This window comes from Marmota monax, unplaced genomic scaffold (assembly GCF_021218885.2).
Source record: "Marmota monax isolate L192 unplaced genomic scaffold, Marmota_monax_Labrador192_F-V1.1 WCK01_AAM20220418_F8-fsc00007, whole genome shotgun sequence".
Classification (NCBI taxonomy): domain Eukaryota; kingdom Metazoa; phylum Chordata; class Mammalia; order Rodentia; family Sciuridae; genus Marmota; species Marmota monax.
This window is the reverse complement of record NW_026692781.1, coordinates 4,872,350-4,895,180: the sequence shown is the minus strand read 5'-3', so window position 1 is coordinate 4,895,180 and position 22,831 is coordinate 4,872,350. Positions and strand designations below refer to the sequence as shown.

Sequence of the window (22,831 nt, the reverse complement as noted above, 5' to 3'; positions counted from 1 at the left end):
AAAATATATATATACATACACACATATACACACATTTTACTCTTACACAAAAGACCACCCCCATTTAATAGACTAAAGATCACAGCTTAGGAATGCATAAAGACCCTCATTAGTTTTCTAACTGACATAGTATTCTGTTGCATGGGTATATCCCATGTGAAGACAGCAATATTATGATTAAACATTAATACTAACTAGAACTTTATCCTAAACCTAGAAACTATCATTGCTAGCTAAATTCTTAAAGATTAGTACTATTAAATCTCACTTAAGTTTTCTTAAAGTATATTTTAGTTGATTTTCATTATTTAATTTTTTATAAAGGTTAATTACTAACACAATAACAAAAAAATCAACAACAAACTGTTTATTACAGTATAGTTTATTTAATACAATGTTTAACTATATAAAAGTTAATACAGTTTTGAAGTTTAAATTTTGTAAAATGCAATTTGCAGAAAACAGTCCAACAGTTACTAGACTAATAATGATAAGAGAAGCAGCATTTTGAAACTAATTTTACAATTGAGAAGACAACAGTTGTATTTCTGAATTTCATTAAAAAAATATACATCACAGTGACTTCTGAGCTAGGAAAAGAAGTGCATTAACTTCATTGTTTTCCCTTCCACAAAGAGCAGCCACAACTTTGAACATCCTCACATAGAAATAGCCAATTCATTTATTAATCTTTCAAAATACTATAAACACACACAAAAAGGGAAGAAAATATACAGCATGTGCTTTTGGTAACATGGAATTTTTTCTGAAAAGTGGCAGAGGCAAGGGACACAAATCAACCCCATCCTACCCTCCCCCACTGGAAAAACTAAAAACAAAACCAAAAAACCCTCAACAACTCCCTTCTCCAACCTTGTTCATGGATTTTTTTTTTTAAAGTGTTGTTTTTCTTTTCCTTTAATATTTACCTCTTTGTTACACAACAGGCCAGAGAGTTTGTATCACTTAAGAGGCAGCCAGGAAGCCTACTATGGGCAGGTGTGCTAATCTATGCTGCACTTCATGGGGCTGTTATAAGTATTTGGAACAAAACACATTTTTCACAATAAAAATGTATCAACCTACAAACTGTGGAGAAGTTACTTATAACTGTAAATGTATGATGAATTCTAAATGGAATAATTACAGTGAAAATAACCAAAAAAAAAAAAAAAATACTAAAAAAAAAAAAATACCCATTTTGTTTCTTTATACCAGTCAGTTATACAGTATATATTTAAAGTACCTTCTGGTGAAGGCAAACTCAACAAACTTATAGAAATTTACTATAAAAAGTTCAGTATGATGAAAACTATTACCACCTGGAGCAAAGTACAACCTACTAAAAAATCTACTAACTTGCTCCAAATACTAACTAGAAAATAAATTAGAATTGTCAGTTAATACAATTATGCAAAATAACAGAAGCCCAATGTGTGCCTGTCTATAACATAACATTAAAAAAAACAAACAAAAAACAACAACAACTTTTAGTTTCACACATTCCACTGGGCACAAGAATCAAAGGCCATTCAAGCAAAGTCAACATGCATCAGTATCACACTTATACAAAGAGATTTATCAGATAAATTCTTTGCAGTGTCCAAAAGCTTCAATTTAGTAACTATATAGCTCTATGAACTCAAAAACTATAGAGTAATTTAAATCAACCCAATGGCTCCTCAATTGTTAATTTCATTAACATTAATCTCTTTGTAGTCTCAATTTCTGTGGCAGATAGCTTACCCAGAGAAAGAATTCACACAATGATTGTGAAAATTCTACATACAGGAAATTTTTTCTCAGCTATCACCAATCAAGCAATAAAAACAAATGAAAATGTCTTTAAAAGGTATATTAAGTCAAAGGTAGTTGGAAATGGATTGTAAACTGATAATTAAAATAAATTTGATGGAAAAAATAAAATAGTTGAATTTTTGGAAAACAGACAATGCCCAAAGTAAAAACTAAAAATGCAACTACTAAAATGTAACAAAAGGACAGGACCACTTGAGCCTGTGCTATTCAAATACAAGTATGGGTCTTGGGTTCAACTGATACTCCTATTCATTTTCTAACTGTTCTTTATATTCTGAAAATAAAATCTAGTTGATTGTCCTTTCTAAATCTCAACTCCTTCACATCTTTCTGTAAAAACAGCTTTTTAAAAAGGTCCATAAATAATGCTTACCATGGAACTGTTCTTTTGATAATCTAAACATACTGCTTATAGAAATGACAAATTTTCCCCATATGGCTACTTTTTGAAACTCAAAGATTTGGAAAGTTCTTGTCTATAATTCTTACTAGATAAAGCTCTAGAATCAGGTAATAGAAGTATTTTTACTTAGATGGACTTTAAAAATATATATATAACTTATTAGAAATCCTTTCTTAAATAGTATCTTTCTTGAAGCTCAAATAGTTCATGACAGATTTTAAAATGCAATTTATTGAATTTAAGACAAAACAACAATTTGTTTAAAATATATAGTAGATTATACAGCTGGGGCACTCAGACTCAATTATATTTAATGAGGGTTTGTGGTCAGTCTCTAAGGAATCATCCTGGATTATAATAAATCCTACTTTTACCATCACAGGAAAAAAAGTAGAAAGAATGCATTATGGATATTTGTTCCAAAATATTCCAAACAATCTTATAATCATTATACTATTCAGTCTGCAACAGCTATAATGCCAAATGTATCATTACTGTATTAATCAATTATGGGAAATATCATATTAAGCATTGCTTTATTTAGTACAAATAACATTGGATTTACCAAGAAGCTACCTTGATAAGAGTTGACACTATATTGACAAATATTAAAGTACAAAACTCTCTAGAGGCTACTATTAATTGGAATTTTGAAATTTCTTTTCAAATGAGGCAGGTTTTGTGTTTGCTGGATGTTCAATGTTTTATTAATAAGAGATATTACAGAATAAAAGGCCACACATCACAAAAATAGCAAAATACAACACACAAAACTGAATGGACTTTGGACCTGTTTAGTGTTTAATTCTGTAAGCTATCAAATTTTGCAACTTTCTGTTCTACACTACATGGCAATGTTATACATGCCAAGTTAAAATAATTTTAACGGTAATAGTATAAAGCCACCCAAATAGAAAGAAACCAGAGTCATAAACATGCCACAGCCTATCATGGTACATATATAGAAAAAATGCATTTTCTTGCCATTTGAAACTCAGCTATAAGAGTTAGAGAAGTTAGTTAAGTTTATAAAAACAAAAGTCATGCAGAGTTAACACTCAAAGCTATGTAGGTTGGTTGCCAAAAAGAGAAATCTTAGAAGTTAATGTATCAATACTAACAATTTTTAGAATCTTTATAGCTTAAGGACCTGCATGTTTTAGTGATAATTTTAGAAAGAGGCAATAATAAAAATAAAATAATGTTCTCAAAAAGCAACATTTTCAACTCTTCAGACCAAAAAACACAACATAGGGAATTACAGTCTCATCTTCCAAGATATCATTCCTATCAATTGCTGTATAACAGCAACTCAAGTTCAATCGGGACATCAAAAAAACCAAAACAAACAACACTCATGATTTTTATAGACAGTTAAGTAGAACAAAACTAGACAAGAAAAGCGTTAATAAGAAACAAGTTATGGCTAGAACTATAAAGAATAGTGTATGAAGTACAAGATAAATAACTATAAATATTTGTTTTAAAGCACAAAGTTATGATTTCAAATCTCAAATTACTAGGATCCCACTTCTGTGTAATTAAGAGAAATTGCTGCAAGTCTTTATTATAAATGCAATCAGAAAATCTATACAAAATTTCTTCTAGTGGCTTTTAAAGTTACTTTGATCATGAGAAATGCAAGCTTTTGGAACAATGTATTACAACCATCAGTTAAATACTTGTTTCCAAAGGGCTGATTAAACAAATTGTCACTGGCTGACTGCTAAAACAAAAATGCATACATAAAACAGTTTAACATAGCACACAGTATTACACCAAAGTGTTTTTCTCATTTCAAGTTTATTAAAACTTTAGCAGTACAAATTATCCAGGTTGCAGATTATCAAAAGATCAACTCAATGAAGTCCACATTAAAAAAAAAAAAAAAAAGGGTGGGGGGCAAACATAAAACAACTCAAAAATAATGAAAACAACATAAAAGAGATTCATCAGCAAGTCTCTAAAACTTAAATTTTGAGACAGAAAGGAAATAATGTTTACACAACTCACTCATCCACTTTTGTCTTCATCTGTTCCAGGACTTGATTCATGATCAAATTTTTTATTTTTGTCATGTACATGGTCATTTTCTTGACCCTTTGATTTTTGGTTTTCTTTTTCCACTGAGGACCTGGTCTTCTCATCCTCCTTATTTTTCAATGTGGAGGACTTTAATTCACTGTCCTGACTGCTTTGTTTTATTTTTGAGAATGGACTTTGATCTCTATCAGACTTTTTTTCCCTGTTATTATTTGAGCTATTATGATCACGATTTTTAGAGTACATTCTTTTCTCACCCTCAGAATTTTCTTTTCTGTGTGAACTCTTACTTTCTTGGTTTCTGTATTTGTCTTTGTTTCTGTTTTGGCTTTCTTCTCTCTCTGAGCTCCGTGAATCCCTTCTCCTCCTCCTCCTATCTTTACTTCTGGATCTTCCTGGTGTTGCTCTTCTCTCTCGGCTTCGTGACCTTCCTCTTCTCCGATACTCTTGCTCTCTGTATCTATGGTACTCTTTGCTTCTGCTTCGATCTCTGTCATGGCTTCGAGATCGCACTCTTCTGCTCCTGTCCCTACTTCTGCTTCGTTCCCTTGTTCTACTATTGTAACTGTGTTTAGCTTTAGTTATATCACGTTCTCTGCTCCTGGACTGGGCACGTCTATCCTTTTCTTTACTTTTACTATGATCATGCTCATTATTTTTTGATTCTAACTGTTTAGACTTTTCTTTGCTCCTACTCCTTTCCTGATCTTTTCCTTTAGAATCAGACTGTTTTTCTTTTTCTTTAACATTTTCATGATCCCTTTCTTTACTCCTTGACCTCATCCTCTTTTCTTCATGTCTGTTATGTTTTGGATCTCTTTCCTTACTTTTAGATTTCTCTTTGCTCTTACTCCTACTTTTAGATTTGCCCCTTTTCTTCACTTTGTTTTTATTATATTTATCATCTTTTTCTGAATTTCTTCTGATGTCTCTCTCTTTGCTGTTAGATTTATGGTCTTTAACTTTCTTTTCCTTTTCATTTTTTCTGTTTGGACTCTCAGACACATGCCTGTGATCAGTTATTTTTCTCTCTTTTACTCTAACAGGACTCCTTTGGTTTTCTTTTACTTCATTTAACTCACTCCTAAAAAGGGGAAAAAAGACTTTTGACAATATTGTTAGGAAAAGAACAGAATAGCTATAGCTAAAAGATAATGTGTTTTCCTTAAAACATGCAGAAATCTTTGAAATAGCTATTAATAATTTGATGTACAATAGTAAAAACAAAAACAAAAACAAAAACCTAGAAATAAAAGGTAAATCTTACTTATCCCCTTTGATCCATCTTTCACCACTTGATACCCTCATTCTTTGAGCTCTTTGCATCTCTTGCCTCCAATGTGGAGGAGTCTCACTACGTCTGAACCGATCCCTTGATCTGGATCTGGAAGGAGTTCGGTAACGCTTAGGAAAATAAAAAAGGGGAAAAAAATCAACACCAGAACAACAAAATGCTGTAAAAGCAAAGTAAGAATAGCTAAAGCATTTCTAGATTCAAGTAAATGTCTGATACTTCTCTGTTCTCTAAAATTACTTAATTTTAGTGAAATGGGGGTGAAGTTCAGTGGTAGAGAGTATTGTGCTTCACATGCATAAGGCTCTGGGTTCAATTCCCAGCATCCATTAAATTACTAAAATTCCCCAATTTTCAGGTATGAAATCAAGAAGGCCGAGAAACTTTAAGTAGTCACATTATACATTCCAAATAATAAACTTTAACTACAGAAACTCTAGCCAAACATATTTTCCCATGGAAGAGTCTGTCCAAGTGGTGTTAGAGCATACTAGGAAATATTAACTCTTACAAGATGCTAAGATTCAATGTGAATGTTGTATATACAAAGATGTTCATTTATTCAGCCAATATTTACTCAGCCTTAGAATGGCTAACTACTCTATCTTGCACTGAGAAAACAGTGAGTCAACACATATCTGATTTTGCTCTCCTGAAACTTATTCTACAGGGGCGAGGAAAACACATGGACAGATACATAGTCAGAATATCAAACATATGCAACTAGACCAGATTGAGTGTAAAAGGAGAAAAGGTGCTCAAAGAATAAGTAACAAAGAGATCTGATCTAAAAAGAGATTTGATCAGTTAAAATAATAAAAGGTGAAAAACCAAACAAGGTTCATGATGTGTTACATAGGGAAGGGTGAGGAAAAGAAAGCAAAGAGAAGGTTTGGGGATACTGTTCAGTTGGTAGAGTGCTCACCTCGCATGCACAAGGCCCTCGGTTCGATCCCCAGCACCACAAAATAAATTAATAAAATTAAAAAGAAAAGAAAGCAAAGGATAGATGAGGAAAAACAAGTAAGGTGTAAGAAATACAAGCTGAGGGCTGGGGATGTATAGCTGAGTGGTAGAGCACTTATCTGGCACCCATAAAGCCCTGGGTTTTACTTCTAGCAAGGAAAAAAAAAGGAGGAAGGAAGCGAAAAATACTATGCTGAAGGTTCTGAGACACAAAGAAACAGCATGTTTCAGAAATGACGAGAAGACAAGTCAGATATACTAAAGCTAAAAATTGCAAGAGAAAGTAGGACTAGATGATACTTGGTCTTATCAACCACAATAATAATTTTGGATTTATCCTAAGATCAATGGTAGATGTAATGTGATCAGATTTTCTTTCTTTTAAAATTGACTATTCTGGCTATTAACAAAAAGAATTAGATCAGTGATCCTCAAGGTATGATCTAGGAATTGAAAGATACAAGGTATCTATTTAATCAAAACTATTTTTAGAATAATATTCTATTTGTCTTTCTAATTTCTGTCCTTTCATTATCTTACAGGGAGTTATTCAGATACTACATGCCATGTTGTCACTGCTTCATAGCAATTGTAATTTGTGCTTAAATATGCTTGTGATTGAAATTATTTTTCAGTTTTAACTTTCAAAAGAATAAATACAGATAGATATAACTCACACCAACAAAAACTATTTGGGTCCTCAAAATTTTTAACAGTGTAAAGCAGTATCCAAACAAACAAACAAAAAAACTTGAGAAGTACCAAAATACCTGTTGCGAAGCCATTTATAATTCAGACAATGATAAACTGAATTAACATGGTGAAAGTGAAGCTTGAGAGCAGCAGGTGGATTTCAGAGTATCAAGCAGGCAAAACTAACAGGATTTTGGGATGGATAAGATATATAAAATATGAATAAAAGGGTAGATTAAAATAACACTTGGGCTACAGGGTTAGAAAAGGGTCAGGTCTGAAGAAAAAGTGCTTATGCTCAACCTTCTATATGCTAGGTTTGAGCTGTTCATTAATTGAGTTTTCAGCCATGGGAATAATGAGACTGCCCAAGGAACATGTATAGTATGAAATGAGCTAGAACTTCGAGGAGTGTGAACTATACTGGAAAAAATCCCCTGGATTTTGTGACTTGGAACCGAAATATAGCAAGTACTATTTTCAGGAGAATGGTAGTAGTAACAGAAAAACTGAAATGCTTGAAGCACCCTAGTAAATGAAATACAAAGTATAGCTATATTTCTAAAAAGTTTTGAAAGCATAGAAGGTATTTAAATTCTGAAAGGGAACACCTAGTAAAGACAAAGAGGTATAATAAGAGTAGAGATATGCTAGGCAAGAAGTAGTAAGGGTCACAAGACCTTGAAAACATTATATAACATGTAAATATATAAATCAATTATTGTAGATTTTCAGTTTAGAAGTACCAACACATAAAAGTTATTATAAAAAGGAGATATATTATTCAATATCTGCATCTGCCCTAAATTTTTGTAATTTGTATAAGTAAAATAATTTAAATAATTTTAAAAAACACTCTAAAAATTTTTTTTTCAGTGTTGGGAATTACATCTAGAGCCTTGCACATGCTAGGCAAGTGCTCTATCGCTGAGCTTTGTCCTAACCTTCTACAATTCTTTCAAGGAGATAAATGCAATACTATTACAATTTCTGGGTGAAAAATCACCTACCCTTGGTCCTCTTCCTTTAATTTTCCTGCCAGACCTAGTAACTAAGAGACGTCTCTGGTATGAAGCAGGCTGGGAGTTAGGTAGATTACTAGAAGGAAGCAAAGGGAAAATTAAAACACATTATCTTTATAAAAATTAATCTGGAGAATGTTGATTTACTGATCTAAATTAATGCATTTAATTTAATTCTACATGAAATCAGTGTTTCTTAACCTAAAATGTTATCAGGTCTTAATAAAAATCTGAAAAAAGTATGACAACGTTTTTTCAAATGTTAATGACTAGAGAGAGCCACAGGTCATTAGGACCCAAGAGTCAGAAATTCTAAGCTTGTAATGTGAAGATGAAAGATTCACCTACCCCAAATGCCAATCAAACCCTGGGAAGAAACATTGTTCATTACAAAGATGAAGCTGATTTGATAGTACTAAGGAAAATCAACAAGAAAGAGCTCAGAAGTTCTGATGGAGAAAAAATTTAAAACTATCTTATACCAAAGTACCTTATTATCACATAAAAGAAGCTGTTCATTGGTAATAGAAGTATAAACAAATGTAAATGTAAGTAATGTGAATTAAGCAGAGGCAAGCTGATCAACATGAGGCAAATGTTCATATCATGGTTTATAAAGAAAGTGAATTCAAATAAATTACATGCATTTAATTACCTCGTGAATATCCACATAAATGATATTTGAAAAGTTCACTAAAGTAAACTTTGGTAGTTCACATAGTTTCTCTTTAATCTTTACTTCCTAAGAAATATCCCTTTCAATAGTAGCCGAAAAATTAACTCAGTCCAATCTAACAAAATTATTCCTAATTTCAAATAATTCTTGCCTTTATACATTTGCTGTATTATGAAAGAATAGGGTCTCAGAATTTTATTACTTGAATATTTCTGATCATAACCAAGAAAAATTTTAAATTTTGCACAAAATTATTAAAATGACTCATCCATTATACAAATTTACAAATCAAGGTGGTTCTTTTCTTACTCACTTAAAAGCTCAATATATACAAATAGCAAAGTAAATTACAAAGGTTTAACACTATCTTGTTATTAATTTGGAATGGCACTAATCTATCTTCCATTTATAGAACTTAAAGAGGAATTTTGCTAATACTCCTATATTTATAAAAAAGAATTTCTATCTTGGGACAAAGTCACCAATTAAATCTTGACTCAAGTATTTTGAAAAATAGAAAACTCTTGGGCTGGGGATGTGGCTCAAGTGGTAGCACGCTCGCCTGTCATGCGTGCGGCCCGGGTTCGATCCTCAGCACCACATACAAACAAAGATGTTGTGTCTGCCAATAACTAACTAAATAAATAAATATTAAAAAAAAAAAAAAAAAAGAAAAATAGAAAACTCTCTATGATAAGGTATATAAGATATTCTACAAAATACATTTACATACCTCTCTCTTTCTCTCTCTCTGTTTTTCCTTTCTTTGTCATCAGCTTTAGGAGGACTTTTTCTCATTAGGAATCTATTTTCTGGTATAGGAGGGATCTCTTCTGGACGGACAGTAGACTGGGGTTGTGCATCAAGATTTTCTGCTTCACTTTCACTAGATGGGCTTAATAGAAATACACAAAATAAATTTCATTTAGTTATTATGTACATACCCAAAATTCCCAATTGTTTTTATTTCTCTCATTTATGTCACAACATATATACTATCTTGTCCCCCCGCCCCTGCAAAGGGGAAAATCTTCTTCCATTCCTTTTACAAACCAAATAACCAATCAAAAACCAAAATAAAATATTTGTAGCAAGGCCTGGTGGTGCACACTTGTATTCCCAGGAGCTCGGAGGCTGAAGTAGGAGGACTGCAAGTTCAAAGCCTACCTCAACAAAAGGCTGCAAATAACTCAGACCCTGTCTCAAAAGTGGGGGCAGGGGGAGGGGTAGGCCTGGAATATGGTTCAGTGGTTAAGCACCCCTGGGTTCAATCTCTGGTATCCTACACCTCCCAAAACTGTTACCACACTCAAAAACATTTTTCTAAAATCTATGGGTAAAGATATTAGATTTTTAAAGTCTATAGTACACAGATTATTGCAAACAAAACTGAAAAGAAAGCAAATATGTAGTTAATATCTGCTTTTAATCCACATGCTATCATAAGAACCAAGAAGACAAAGAACATAAAACCCAGGAGAGAATACTATAAAAAATAAGGAACACATTATTTTTTGTAATCCTCATTATCCCAACAATCTCACAGAAAATATATAAACCTAAATCTGGACTGGTGGCATGTGCTTGTAATCCTAGCTACTTAGCAAGGTTAAGGCAGGAGACTGAGAGGTGGGGGACAGCCTGGGCAACTGAGTGAGATCTCTTGAAAAAAAAAAAAAAAAAAAGCAAAAATAAGACTGGTGCGGTGTCATGTACCTATAATCCCACCTACTCAGGAAGCTGAGGCAAGAAAATTGCAAATCTGAAGCCAGTCTGGGCAAGTTAATGATACTCTGTATCAAAATAAAATAAAAAGGGTTGGGGATATAGTTCACTGGTAGACTGTTTACCTAGCATGCTTGAGACCCTGGGTTCAATCTCCAAAACAAAACAAACCAAAACCAAAACCCTATACTATAAACTAGTGCATCATTTCTTAGAGAAAACACAAAATGAACTAAGAGGGAATGAATGTACTGTTTTAATTTAGTGACTGTAGCATATAAGATTGGTCTTATGATACTCTAGGCAATAAAAATTTCTATTATAATGCTCATGTGTAATTGATTCAGAATCTTAACAGATTTATTTATAAAATAGAAGGGAATCAGAATATAAAGCTATTATTATAAAAGTAAGACCTTTTTTTGCTTTTCTTTCGCTTCTTCTTTTCTTTCTTGTGTTTTCGGGAATTTTTCCTATGCTTCTTTTTTCTTTTTTTTGACTTCTCTTCAGAAGCACTTTCAGAGTCAGAAGAATCAGAAGAGGACTGAGAATCACTTGAGCTATCTGAATCACTGGATGACGATGAGGAAGAAGACGATGACTTATGCCTTTTCTTTTCTTCTTTCTTAACTTTAATAAAAACAAAAAGGTTTGGTTCAATTAATTTTTATATAAACTTTATAAGCATAAATTTAAAAATTTCTGTAGATTCACACAACTCTAGTATTTAACTGAGCTCATCTAGTTATATGAATTGAGGGGTAATGAGGTACAAGAAAGGAATCAAGACTCAGCATTAGAATTCAGATCTCCAGATCGATGGGTCAAAATCATACCTATTAGGCTAAAGAATTTTTGAAAAGAAATGTTAGTATAAAATGCCAAACTGAGGGCTGGGGTTGTGGCTCAGTGGTAGAGCACTTGCCTAGCATGTGTGAGGCACTGAGTTTTATTCTTAGCACCTCATATAAATAAAAAAAATCCACTGACAACTAAAAAAAATGCCAAACTGAGTTATATTTAAGAAACATTTGAATAACAAACTTTTTTGGGTTTTTTGTTGTGGTGCTGAGGATTGAACCCAGGGCCTTGTGCACACAAAGGCAAGCATTCTACCAACTGAGCTATATCCTCAGCCCTTGAATAACAAACTTTTAAAGAGGAAAGAATTAAACATTTAAGATCCCCTAGATTCTAATCATCTTATGTAGGCTTCTATGTTTTCTCTTATCATCAGGCTGGAGGTAGAACTCAGAAAGGAAATCGGGGAAAAAAAACTTTGTAGGAACAAAGATAGGAAACATCATTTTGTTGGCATGGACTTATGCTTCAATGTCTGAATACTCCTATAATGATTAAGAAATATAGATTTAGTTGAAGTACAGATTCATAACAGAAGTCACTTGCCTAAGAACTGGATTGGGGTCTCTACCAAAAGTCATTTCAAATTCAAATTTTATTTTGGTGCAATAATTATTTTTAAAAGAGTCCAAAAAATTTTAAACAAAGGCTCACTTAATAAAATCCAGGGGGTACAATTGTGGGAAATGCTACATGACAAATGACAGCTTCGTCAAAGAATACATTTCAAAGAAACATAAAAAGAAATGATAAGGGAATCTATTAAACAAATGCAGGCCCCCCCCCTCCCCGCTCTCTCGACAGACTCTTATTATATTTTGCCCAGGCTGCCTGGGTGCAAATCATTCTTCTTCCTCAGCCTCTCAAGTAGGTGGGATCATACACAGACATGTGCCACCAAGCCTGGCTCAAATGATAAACAAAAAATACTGTACAAGCTGGACTCAGTGGGACACACTGGGTAATTCCAGCTACTTGGGAGGCTGAGGCAGAAGGCTCTCAAGTTCAAGGTCAGTCTTAGCAACTTATCGAGATCCTATATCAACACAAAAGATACAAAGAGCTAGAGATATAGTTCAGTGGTTGAACCCCTGGGGTTCAATTCTCAGTATCAACTCACAAGACTGATCTCAATGTTTAAATTTCATTTGGATCCAGATTCGAACAACAAAACAATTAATAAAACAATTATAGAGGGGTTGGGGTTGTGGTTCAGTGGTAGAGCATTTGCCTCACACATGTGGGACACTGGGTTTGATCCTCATCACCACATAAAAATAAATAAAGATTATGTTGATCTATAGCTGAAAAAATATTTAAGAAATAATTATAGAACATTATCAGGATTATGTGTATTATGTGTATATTATTATGATATTTTTAGAGTTCTCTATTGAAAATAATGCAATATTTATTGGTATTTATTAAATTGTCATACTTAGAATTTGCTCTAAAATGTATTAACAAGACCAGGTATAGTGGCACATGCCTCAAGTAGTCCTAGCTACTCCAGGAAGCATGCAAGGCAGGATCATTTGAACCCAGGGTTTGAGACTAACCTGGGCAAAACAGTGAGATCCCACATTCAAAAAAGAGGGAGTGATTCTGAGGAAGAAGTAGCTGGACATGATAAAACAAGATCAGTCATAAATAAATTGAAGGTGGATAATAAAAATTATGTTATCCATTTTATTTACTTGCACATGTCAATATTTCTTATACAATAATCACAAAGGAAATACATCTTTGAACTGTCTGTTGGCTCCCTGATTAAAGGACCTTAGTCAAGGAGTTAAGAGCTGGTTTGTGTTAGTTTTAGAAACACTGAGGATTTGTTTTGTCTGCTTTTAGTTTTTTATTTAGTATTAGGAATTGAACCTAGGGGCACTTTACCACTAAACTACATCCCCAACCCTTTTTGTTTTATTTTTGAGAAAGGGTCTCACTAAGTTGCTTAGAGTCTTGCTAAGTTGCTGAGGCTGGGCTCAAACTTGTGATCCTCCTGCCTTAGTCTCCCAAGTCGCTGGGATTACAGGCGTGCACCATCATGTTCAGCTTAACCTGATTTGATACGTGGGCAAATTATCTTTGCAATTCTTTTTTTCTTTTCTTTTTTTTTTTTTTAAGAGAGAGAGAAAAAAATTTTTTAATATTTATTTTTTAGTTTTCGGTGGACACAACATCTTTATTTTTTTATTTTTATGTGGTGGTGAGGATTGAACCCAGCGACCCACGCATGCCAGGCGAGCGCACTACCTCTTCAGCCACATCCCCAGCCCCTGCAATTCTTAACTCAGAATTCATAGGAACATAATAAATCCAAGATAAATGAGAATCTGGCTGAAGTTACTATGTGCGTGCCCCAAGGGCTTATGCTTCACTGTCAAGAATGGTAATTTAGTACATGCTGCTGCACTAGAGAATGAGAACAAGGTATAAAAGCTGCAGAGACCCAAATGCAATGATTTAACTGAACATTCAGTTATGTTTCTTGGGAGAAACATGAACACATCAAATATAAGATGCCTGGAAATCATGAGATCTCCAATACGCTGTTGTCCTAGCTGTGTTACTTCCTATCCTGTCTCTTTTCTTAAAAGAAACTTAGTGCTGATGAAGTCTATTTTGTTGTATGAGTCCAACTGTTAATCTGAACCACTGCTGCTGGCAAGGCAGAGCGGGTATTCAAACATGTAAAAACTAAAAAATCTACTAAGGTATAATGTACAAAACTAAAAAACTGAGAAGTATGCAGGGGTGGGAAGTGGGGTGGGGAATGAAACTTTTAAAGATACCTAAGGAAGAAAATAAATTCATAATGAGTAAGTCTAAATGAAACCACATAATATGTAAGCAAAATGAAAATATTTCACATAAACACCAAGTATACCTATTAAAATTACTTAATAAAGCATAGCAACATTCAACCTCATGATTAACAAATCTTTATTCACCAGGTTCAACTTATATTTACTTTGCATTACAATTCTTTCCTATGACAAATGTATCACAAACGATTTATTATAAGAGCAAGCCCACCTTCTCCATCAAGTGTATTAAGCGTATTTTATTTATTTATTTTTCTTTTTTTTTTAATTTTTATTGTTGGTTGTTCAAAATATTACATAGTTCTTGATATATCATACTTCACACTTTGATTCAAGTGGGTTATGAACTCCCATTTTTACCCCATATACAGATTGCAGAATCACATCAGTTACACATCCATTGATTAACATATTGCCATACTAGTGTCCGTTGTGTTCTGCTGCCTTTCCTATCCTCTACTATCCCCCCTCCCCTCCCCTCTTCTCTCTCTACCCCCTCTACTGTCATTCATTTCTCCCCCTTGTATTATTTTTCCCTTTCCCCTCACTTCCTCTTGTATGTAATTTTGTATAACCATGAGGGTCTCCTTCCATTTCCATGCAATTTCCCTTCTCTCTCCCTTTCCCTCCCATCTCTCATCCCTGTTTAATGTTAATCTTCTTCTCATGCTCTTCGTCCCTACTCTGTTCTTAGTTACTGTCCTTATATCAAAGAAGACATTTGGCATTTGTTTTTTAGGGATTGGCTAGCTTCACTTAGCATAATCTGCTCTAATGCCATCCATTTCCCTGCAAATTCTATGATTTTGTCATTTTTTAATGCAGAGTAATACTCCATTGTGTATAAATGCCACATTTTTTTTATCCATTCGTCTATTGAAGGGCATCTAGGTTGGTTCCACAGTCTTGCTATTGTGAACTGTGCTGCTATGAACATCGATGTAGCAGTGTCCCTGTAGCATGCTCTTTTTAGGTCTTTAGGGAATAGACCGAGAAGGGGAATAGCTGGGTCAAGTGGTGGTTCCATTCCCAGCTTTCCAAGAAATCTCCATACTGCTTTCCAAATTGGCTGCTATTAAGTGTATTTTAAATGACCGTTATTATATATTACCTTTGTTTTGTTCTGTTTTTGTGGTACTAGGGATTGAACTCAGGACTTAGAAATGCTAGGTAATGCTCTACTACTGATCCCCAGCTCTATACATTACTTTTGGGGAAAAGATTTTTTTTCTTTTTTTGGTACTGGAGATTGAACACAAGGCTGCTTTACCACTGGCTATCTCCCTGACCCTCTTTATTTTTTATTTTGAGACAGGTCTTCCTAAGTTGCCCAGGATGGCCTCAAGTCTCCAATTCTCCTGCCTCAGGTTGCTGGGATGATAGGTATGCTCCAACCACACTCAATAAAAAAAAAGATTTCAGTGAAGCACGTTTTTAAATAATATGGAAGGTCAAAAAGAGACTCAGAACTATTTTTATATTAATGTAAACTTACTGAGCATCAGACATTTTTGTTTGTTTGGTACAGGGATTGAACAGAACAGACATTAAGTATAAAAGGAAAATAAACTGTATTTTCAGAAAAGCACCCTAGAATAAAGCTTACGAAGTTTGAAATTGAAAAGATCCCCTGTTCCTCTCTTTTGATGTTTGTCAATATTATTTTGAGTAAAATTTAACTGATGTGACCTTTTCCTACGAAACCTGCTCAGGAAAATAAGACCAAAAAATGTGAATTCAATGTCAAACAGCATTAGAAAATATATAGTTCGGTGATACATTTATAAAAATTCTCAACTATAATAAAACATAAAAGTTCCTATAAAGCACTGAACTATGAGAATCTACATTAAGAACAACATGGCCGATGGGGAAAACATTTAAGAGCATAACACTCACTTTTATCAATGATACATTTAAAAAAAAAAAAAAAAAAGGAAGCCAAGTGCAATGGCACACACCTATAATCCCAGCAGCTCCAGGTTGAGGGAAGAGAACTACAAGTTCAAATCAGCCTCAGCAACTTAGCAAGACCCTGTCTCAAAAAGGCTGGGGATGTGGCTCAGTGGTTAAGAGCCCCTGGGTTCAATCCCTGGTACCAAAAATATAGAAAGCACATAAAAATGGCAGCAGTTTTACTTACATTAAGTGGTTCAGAAATCTAAAAACAACAATAAATATGAAATTTTACTTTGAAAATGACCTGGGGTTCAGGGGCTGGGGATATGGCTAAAGTAGAAGCATGCTCGCCTGGCATGCGTGAGGCACTGGGTTCGATCCTCAGCACCACATAAAGATAAAATAAATGACCTGGGGTTTGCTTGAGGAGTATCAGAAGAGCTGAAGCTTGTGAATTCTTATAAAATGGTAAAAGAGTGATTTGAAATCAGTTATAAGAGCAGACTGTACAGGGTATGGCTCATAGCACATGTAATGAACTGCAGTAGCTAGTGTATGTCTGAGATGTGTGTGTCAATTTTTTGTATATTCCTATGAAGTAATTTAGCTGGGTACGGTTTTTCTGCATTCACTTAGTATTTCTTGTAAAAAACATCAGGTATAAGCAAGAAATTGTTATTATATTCAAATTATTTTCTAATATATCAATCACAATGGAACAAATGCATGTTTTCAAAATAATCAGTCTAGCATAAGTAACTTTTTAGGATTTGAAACAGGAGTAAAAATAAGTAGTGGGGAATAGTTATCCGTAATGTACTTATAAAGCAGTAATCATTATAAAGGTCTAAAGTCATTTAAGCATGAGATTTTATATTTTAAAAGGGAAGGTTTTTAGATAAGACAAAAAGCTTAGAAAAAAGGAAAAGAGAAATTACAAATAAGATGGAATACATTCATTTCTCCCTGGTTCTAGTAGACACCTTAGATGTGCAAAGAACATACATCAAGAAGACTCTGAGGGGGGCTGGGATTGTGGCTCAGCAGTAGAGCGTTTGCCTGGCACGTATGAATTCGAGGCCCTGGGTTCAATCTCCAGCACCACCACCAAAAAAAAAAAAGACAAGACTCTGAAAGGTAGAAAGAAGGAAAGTGATCAAGGATCTCTGGCCTTGGGAATGACAGAAATTCTAATTTTGCCACCCATATATCTGAAACTGTATGCTGGAGAAAAGTGCATCTGCATCTCAGATATGGTAATGCGCAATTTTTTTTTAAGTCTCAAGAAAACCCTGCTCTCTCCAGACAAAGAACTGAGAAAAATTCTGATGATTTAGTTAAACAGAAAGTGATTTTTCTTTTTTTTGGCCAATACCTCTCTATGACAATCAAATAAAAAGAATAAAAAAAAAAAAAATGTGCCATTGCCTGCTTTTCCCCTTATCAATATCAGCAGAGATTAAGTGGAGAACTTGGAATTCCAATCATCCTGCCCTTGGTGAAAGCAAGCAGCATTCCTCTTCCCTTGCCTGAGTAATTTCAGTAGAAACAAAGTAGGAAGCCTTAGCATCAATTGTGTGTAACTCTCCCCCTGTGTTGGCACATGACAGCTGGGGAAAGGACTCTTTAAGCCTATACATAAGGTCCTTGCAGACTCTCAAATGAAAAAGATCAGAATTAATATGGCAAAACATTTCATAACTAAACTACAATACTGAAGAACACCCAGGTTTCCCAATCAGCCTCTGAGTAGCAAATAAAGCAGACCAGAATAACACTAGATTTAACACACATGCTAAATCTAGAAGTGATTGGTAGCAAAAATAGAAAAATATAAACAGAACTTAATGTCTCATAATACCCAAAATGTTCATGATACAAGGGGAAAAAAAAAGAAAGAAAAAGAAGAAAAAACCAGCCACTTAAATAAGAACCAGGAAAAACACAACTTATGTGAAAAAAGATAATCAAAATACACTAAATCAAGATGACTTAGTTATTGGAATTAAGTCAGAAGGATTTATTTATTTATATTTTTGGCAATGGTGGGAACTAAACTCAGGGCCATATACATGTGAGGCAAGTCTCTACCACTAAACTATACCCATAGCTCCATTTATTTTATTTTGAGACAGGGTCTCACTAAGTTGCTGAGGCTGGCCTCAGATTTTGATTTTCCTGTTTTGGCCTCCTGAGTAACTGGAATTACAGGCATCCATCACTGTGACTTGTCTGAGAAGGATAAAAAAGAAGTCATCAATTAAAAAAAAAAAAGTTTTGAACTGCATGCAGTGGAGGGTGACTATAGTCCCAGCTGCTCAGGACACTGAGGAAGAATCTCTTGATCCAGGAATTCAAGGCCAGCCTAGGCAACAGAGCAAGACACTGTTTCAAAAAAGAATGGAATGTACCAACAAATCCCACCATTGTGTACACCTATAATGCATCAAATAAAAAACAAGAGGAGGAAACAAATAAAATCCATTTGAAACTGGGCAGGAGGGAGCTCCAAGGAGCAATTACAAACTTCTAAAACAGATTTAAAAAGTGAAAAATCTCAGAAGATATAAAGTACCAAATGGAAATTTTAGAACTAAGATATACAATACCTGGGGGGGGGGGGAGAACAACCCAGAACTAACTTAACTTACTATACACACTCAACAGCAGAGTAGACATGACAGAGGAAAGAATTAGTGAGTCAGAAGAGAGATCAACAGAAACCCCCCAACCTGGATGGCACAAAGAAAACACATTGAACAACAACAACAACAACAAAAAAAAAATGAGTAAAGCCTCACAGACCCACAGAATAATAACATTTGTGTGACTGAAGTCCCAGAAGAAAAGGAGAAAACGTCAAAAAATATTCTAATTAGTAATAGAAGAAATTTTTCTACAGCTGGAAAAATGTACAGATCCACAGATTCAAGAAGCTGAGTGAGCTGTGTAGGGTGGTACATGCTTGTAATCCCAGCAACTCAGGAGGTTTAGGAGGGAGGATCCCAAGTTCAAGGCCAGTCTGAACATCCTGGCAAGACCCTTTCTTAAAGTAAAAAATATAGAAAGGGCTGGGAATGTAGCTTAGTGGCAGAGCACCCCTGGGATCAACCCTCAGTACCACAAAGACAAGATAAAGAAAAAAAAAAAAACAAAAACGCTGAGTGAGTCTCAAATACGATAAACTCTAATACACACCAAGACACACTACAGTAAACTTCTAAAAACAAAACATTGAAAGCAGCTAGAAGCCTGGTGTAGTGATAGGTGCCTGTAATCTCAGGCATTGAGAGGATGAGGTAGAAGGATCATAAATTTGAGGCCAGCCTCAGCAACTTTTCAAAATATGAAATGGGAGCTGGGGTTGTGGCTCAGTGGTAGAGTGCTCGCCTAGCACGTGCAAGGCCCTGGGTTCAATCCTCAGCATCACATAAATAAAAATAAATAAATAAATAAATAAATAAATTGAGTTCAACTACAACTAAAAAATATTAAAAAAAAAAAGTCTACTATCATGTGGTTTTGCAAAGGATATAGGGCAACTTATTTTCCTACATTTTAACAGCAGTGTCTACCAAAGTTACAAATGCACAATCCTTGTAATTTGGTAAGTTTTAGGAATTTGTCCTACATGATCAATATATGAACATATGTGTGAAATTGATGTACAAATGTGGGAATGAGAACTCTAATGGACAGAGACAGGAAGGAGAATTTCATTACATATTTTAAATGTGATTATGTTGTTACACATTCTAAATTTTAAACCAAAAGAACAGACTAAATTTTAAAAATTAGGTATACAGTTTTAGTTAGGAAGAATAAGTTTGGGTTTTTTTTTTATGTTTATTTATACAGTATGGTGACTATAATTAATAATAATGCATTATGTATTTCAAAACCACAGACAGAAAAACTTACATGTTCTCACTACTAAAAATAAGTTTGAGGGATTAGATACAACAATTAGTTTGATTTTCTTCCCAAATTGTTCATATAGATCATCACTTTGAACCCCATAATTTTATATGCAATAACTTCTCAATTTACCATAAAAGTCTTTTTAAAGAGCATTTTAAAACTCTAAGTATGACAATTCTTTTCACCTCACTCTCAATACAAAGGAACAAAACTAAAACCATAAAATCCTAATCCCTGCCTAACCATTTACACAAGATAAAGTGCAAAATATCTTTTACATGCACTTAAGTATCCTTAAGGTAAAAATGAAGCAGAAGTAAAAGCAAAAGCCACAATGCAAAGTTAAGAATCATAATGAATGAAAAGGAATTACAAAGAGTAACACTTTCCTGGGTTATTTCTGATGTCTTGATTTAATTATCTGTTTTTACAGTACTAGGGATAGAACACAAGGTCTCACACATGCATCCCCAGGCCTTGAGTTTATTTTAGATTATGTAGTTCACTTATCATTATGTTAAAGAATTTCCCAAACCTGTCCCCTGACCTTTATTGGTGGGGGTGGGGTGGGGATAGTGGTGGCGAGCTTGTAATCCTATCAATTAAGTATTGGACTTACAAGTATAATATTAAGGTTAAAAAAACAAACTTCAGAACATCTTATTTGTAAAAACCCAAGGTAAGAAAAATGCTAACTTGTTCTTTATTTGGGTCTTAAAACCAATGAATTTCATTTGAACCTGTAACAGTTAATTTCCAAATTAACCTTCAAAATAAAATTTGAAATAAAGAGCTATTCCCAAATGGTTTCCTTCAGAAAATTTCATTTCATATTACTGGTCTTCTCTTCTAAATAATATCTAAGTTTAACATCCCACTCACTACTTTCCAGTAAAAGTATCAGAAATACTTTAAAAATAAAGACACTGAAATGAGCCTATCATGTCTCCTGAGTAGATATATTCTTTGTAAGATGAAAATGCCCTAAGTGAAAAATGCATTTAATACCTCAACCTACCAAACATCATGGCTTAGCAACACAACACAACAGAGACACATCACTTGCAATTAGTTGACTGGTTGATAGAGCTATGGCACTGCTGCCATGCTCCACCACAGAAGAGTATGTACCACCGTGATGACAAATATATATTAGTTTTTGTCCATGAATCATAACTCTTTCCCGAACCCAGGCTACAGAAACTATAATTTTTCCCCCCAGGAAGGTTAAAAAACAAAACAAAACAAAACAAAAAAAAAAAAACCTCATCTTTACTGGGTATAGTAGTGCATGCTTATTGGGAAGCTGAGGCAGGAGAACCTTAAGTTTGAGGGCAGTCTCAGCAACCTGACATGGCCCTAGGCAACTTACTGAGACCCTGTCTCAAAATAAAAAAGGGCTAGATAGCTCAGTGGTAAAGAGCCCCTGTGTTCAATCCCCATTATACCACCCTCCCAAAAAGAAAAAGAAACTCTAATCTTCCTCCACCTTTCTGTCTTGGAGAGTGCCTAAAAAATTCTCTGAAGCTTTCTTGTCTGATAATAGATCTCAAGACCTCATTTCAGAAGAGGTCTTGCCTTATACCTGGGAAGAAGGACTGTTGCATGGAAAGACCAAGAAGAATCTGGACAGGCCTTGGTGGATATTTTCATCAGTCTATAAGCATTAGATCATACCCTGTTTGCCACATTTCTACACAGCTGTCATGTTACAATCATGCTTAGGCAATGAAGTCTCAATAAACATGCAAACAACAGGGGCTGGGGTGTGGCTCAATGGTAGAGCACTTGCCTAGCATATGTGAAGCACTAGGTTCAATTCTCAGCATCACATATCAATAAGTAAAAATAAATAAATAGATAGATAGATAAATAGATAAATGTCCATTGACAACTAAAAAACATATTTAAAAAAAAAAAACAATCCTTGGGCTGGGGATGTGGCTCAAGTGGTAGCGCACTCGCCTGGCACGCGTGAGGCACTGGGTTTGATCCTCAGCATCACATAAAAAATAAAGATATTGTGTCGACCTAAAACTAAAAAATAAATATTAAAAAAAAAAAAAAGAAAAAAGAAAAGAAAACCCTTAAACAACAGGATTTTCTGGACAACTGAACACATGGGAGGTTCCTGGAGTGTGACACACCAGAGGATATTAGAAGCTCTGTGCCCCTTTTCCCATACCTTGCCCTATGAATCCCTTCATTGATATCTTATTTGAAGCATGGTTTCCATTAACTTAGTGCAACTTTTACACCATCATAATGTAAAAAGAAATCCCAAACCATGGCAATTTGGGACTACCTGTATAAGATTCAACAGCTGTTTCCTATTGTGCTTTTCTTTCTGTACTGCCAGACAATCTGTTTCCTACCTTTTCTTCTCATATAACTATATGTTGCCATGTTGTCACAACTCGGTTCCTGCGTGTACTTTGTAATGTAGCAATGCCCTCATCTCTTGTTGCATGGCCAAGACAGATTCCTCTTTAACAACTGCAGTGGACTCTGAAGAGAACAACACGACCAGAGGTCATGTCAACTCTGAAAAAATTAGGAAACACCTTAATCAAGGTAGTGGTTTCATTTTCTGGTGGTCTGTGTTCTATTTTCCACTCCTGAGAATGCTTCATTGAGTCTCCTGGGGACACTTTTGTTTTGAACTCCAGTGTTCTATCACTG

The 22,831-nt window shown here is 34.4% G+C and overlaps 1 protein-coding gene across 6 annotated transcripts in view; it reads right to left on the bottom strand.

The window, feature by feature from the left end:
- Nucleotides 1-364: 364 nt before the first annotated feature.
- Ppig (peptidylprolyl isomerase G) overlaps nucleotides 365-22,831 on the bottom strand; it is a 56,434-nt gene continuing 33,967 nt past the window's right edge. For all 6 annotated transcript variants that reach the window (XM_046447382.2, XM_046447378.2, XM_046447379.2 and 3 more), the window contains 5 exons: nucleotides 11,057-11,270; nucleotides 9,649-9,810; nucleotides 8,228-8,315; nucleotides 5,532-5,668; nucleotides 365-5,348 (listed from right to left, as the gene is read on the bottom strand). In XM_046447382.2, coding sequence (XP_046303338.1) covers nucleotides 4,235-5,348; nucleotides 5,532-5,668; nucleotides 8,228-8,315; nucleotides 9,649-9,810; nucleotides 11,057-11,270 — 1,715 coding nt within the window. In that variant the 3' untranslated portion in view covers nucleotides 365-4,234. The remainder of the gene's footprint in view (nucleotides 5,349-5,531; nucleotides 5,669-8,227; nucleotides 8,316-9,648; nucleotides 9,811-11,056; nucleotides 11,271-22,831) is intronic.